This window comes from Alligator sinensis, unplaced genomic scaffold, assembly GCF_000455745.1.
Source record: "Alligator sinensis unplaced genomic scaffold, ASM45574v1 scaffold528_1, whole genome shotgun sequence".
In the NCBI taxonomy this organism is placed as follows: Eukaryota; Metazoa; Chordata; order Crocodylia; family Alligatoridae; genus Alligator; species Alligator sinensis.
Window position 1 is genome coordinate 4,672,874 of NW_005841846.1, and position 3,069 is coordinate 4,675,942.

Below are 3,069 nucleotides of genomic sequence, written 5' to 3' on the forward strand. Positions count from 1 at the left end.
GCACTTTCTATCTCAGAGCAGTTTCTAACCCTGGTTGCTACATTTTTACAATTCCTTGTGCTGATAACTAACTTCAGTCCACAAGCCAGTAAGATGCAGAATCCTCACACACTGCCCAGGAGGATGTGCTCTGCTTTGAGAGGTAATGTCTGTCTTGCCTCTTCTCCTAAGGAAACAAGGCTTTCAGATGGCGGGAGTTTTAGGACCAAGATGCCAGTAGTGGAAATGAAACCAAAATACAAAAATGCTAACAACTGGATTAGTTGTTCTAATTTAGTTGGTCTAATAAAAGATATCACATTTACACAAGGAACCTTGTCTGCCTCTGTCCTTTGACCAATACAGCTACAACCAACACCCCCCAAAAACTGGATTATTAACTCATTAGATATTAACTCAAACTCATTAACATATGGAGAAGTTCTACAAGGCAAATTTGGTGAGATTTGTGTGATGAGTACAGCATAGTACGTAAATCACAAAAAATGAATCAACATACATTCAAAACAGATGTTTCAGAAAACATTCATTTGAAAAACATATTTGTTTTTCTTTGATAGATATCATGGAAGTCATCTATTAATTCTCTTATTTGCACTTCTGTAACTCTTCTGAAGCTAGTATATATGATTCATATATATGAGACACAAATTTGGCACTTAGCATAAATGGCTGAACAAATTAAACAAACAAACTTAAACAAATAAACTATCTGCAAATCTGCACAGCAAAATCTCAAAGCTCCTTTGACATCATGCATCTAGGATGATTCACCCCAGGTGAGGTACTGGAACATATATTACAAGCAAATTCAAGTCAGTATCTTCTCCACTGGCCCTGTCCGGACAACAATTCTATTCAGGATATACAATCATGATTTCCCTCATTTAAGATACAGTACATTTGGCAAATGAATCTGTAAGTGAGTGAGTAATGGCATCTTGTCATTTAGAAACTATGGTTAGAAGACAACCTCAATAATATTACCCTTGGGAGAGTGGGTAGGTTATGTATGAGTTAGTTCTTATTCTTTAGGGTGAGAATAATTAGTCACTTTCTATGAATACGTCCATTTCACAACGTACCAGGAATAGTACTCCAATGAAAGAAAACCCAGGCTGTCAAGTAAGGCTATGAAATAATTAGATGTCTGAAAGTGATTTGATTTTCAGAATGGGGATGGAACAGTAACCTTTTGACTGTGGTTCTGAATGTAGTGGAAGGAAAGAACTAGGAGGTTCTGAAATATTTTATATATACAGGGATCTAAACTCTTGAAACTTTCTTCTCAGCCATGTGAGTTCTTCTTCTCTTCAGCTGGATCCAGATGCCATTACTTGGCCGAAGAATCAAATCTCCTGCCAGGACAAGCTCTTCACGCTTTTGATATGTTTCCAACCAGAAGTGGCGTAGGAGGATGGCTAGAACAGCTTTCTCTTCCATCAGTGCAAAGCGCTGGCCTACAGGGTAAGTTGAAAAAAAATAGTTGGAGTGCAAAACAACCCCCACAACTGTCCAAAGCTCTCAGGGAATACAGTTTGGGGAATGACTATTTATCAGCTATCCAATTAAAAACTATTGTAGACCAAAATCAGGGTTTTTGAGATACTACTGGGAGTAGCTTTTCCCAGGACCCTATGGCTTCAAAACAAAAAGAGATTAAAGGGGACCCTGTAGGCTGAAGGGAATACCATGACATAAAATGTGGCCTGTTGTGTCTCTGATTGGCCTAAGCAAAGAATGGTTAAAACAAGACAAAAAAAGAGTAGGACAGGAGATGGGTTCAGCACCCAGAGCTTTGCTATTTTATGCACGTGCACAGATATATGGATGTGCACAAGCAGTAAAAGAATACATAGTACATTGTTATGCACTTTTAATACTATGCAGTGAGTTTGCTGGAAGACAACAAATAGGGCAGATAATAAAGGATTTCACAGAAAAATGGGGGAAAGACAATAGGCAGAAATAAACTAAGCAAATAGCAGCACACCCCATAAAACTGGCCAAAGATTTAGCCTAAAGAAGGAGAGGATGGAGAAAGTAGTGCTGAAATTCCATCATCCCTCAGTCCCTTCCCATTACACCAGTTAGGCAGTGGCCTGGAATGTCTACAAAGCATAAATACCTATAGACTCTATAGACCAAGAGGGTCTGTTGTGTGGAGTATGTTAATATTTGCTTAGTTTTCAAACTATGGTCTACAGACCTCTGATGGTTCACAGAGTATGTCTAAGGGGCCCATGAAAGATGAATATGATCAATCAAAACTACGTGAATACCCAAACTTACAATTCAAAAGGGTCCACACCTCCATTCGAAATTTCCAAAGGAGTCTACATCTCCATTAAAAAAATGTTTAGGGATCCGTAAATGAAAAAAGGTTGAAAGCCACTGCTATAGACTTTAATAATAAATTTCCCTAGCTGTAAGAAATTTGATCCCTCCTTCACCAGATGAAAATGGGATCAAAATAAAAGACAAATCTTTGATCGGTTTTAATATTTCAGTATCACTTAATAGTTTTGACTCCAGTGATCTTCTATAGCAACAGCAGAAATTCAATGAATGTTGCTGAGAGCACTGCCAGCAGTCAGGCCTTTGTCACTGAGGTGCACTGAAGTAACTTGTCACAACCCAAAGGGTGTGATTTTTGTTTTTGTGTGCTTCGGCACTGCTAAATTGTTCCCGCTAAATTATAGCTTCTTTGCACGGTGGAGTTTTCTGCTGCAAAAGAGAACCCCGGTGCAAGGGAGAATTTCCCGCCAATTTGAAGCTTTCTTTGCAGGGTGCATTTCTTTGTTGCAGCACAGAAATGCTCGTTGCAAAGAGTTCCCGCCATTTGTATGCTAATTCGAGTCCCATTATTGGCCAGTTCTAAATTATTCACACGTAGCGGCTAGTGATTGGCTTGCTAGCCGTATAAAAGGCTTGAGTGGTTTCCGCCCAAGTTGGAGGACTCCACGAACAAGGGAGGAGGAGACTTCACGCTGTGTGAAGATCTCTAAGCGCTGCGGATCCTTACGAACCCAGTGCATTTAAAGCAGGCAACGGAGGTCTGATCAACCT

General features: G+C 39.6%; 1 protein-coding gene across 1 annotated transcript in view; it reads right to left on the reverse strand.

Annotated features, from left to right (window-relative positions):
- Window positions 1-880: 880 nt before the first annotated feature.
- LOC102369869 (cytochrome P450 4V2-like) overlaps window positions 881-3,069 on the reverse strand; it is a 31,244-nt gene continuing 29,055 nt past the window's right edge. Inside the window, exon 9 of the mRNA XM_025208085.1 lies at window positions 881-1,460. Within this exon, the coding sequence (XP_025063870.1) occupies window positions 1,267-1,460 (194 nt within the window). The 3' untranslated portion in view covers window positions 881-1,266. The remainder of the gene's footprint in view (window positions 1,461-3,069) is intronic.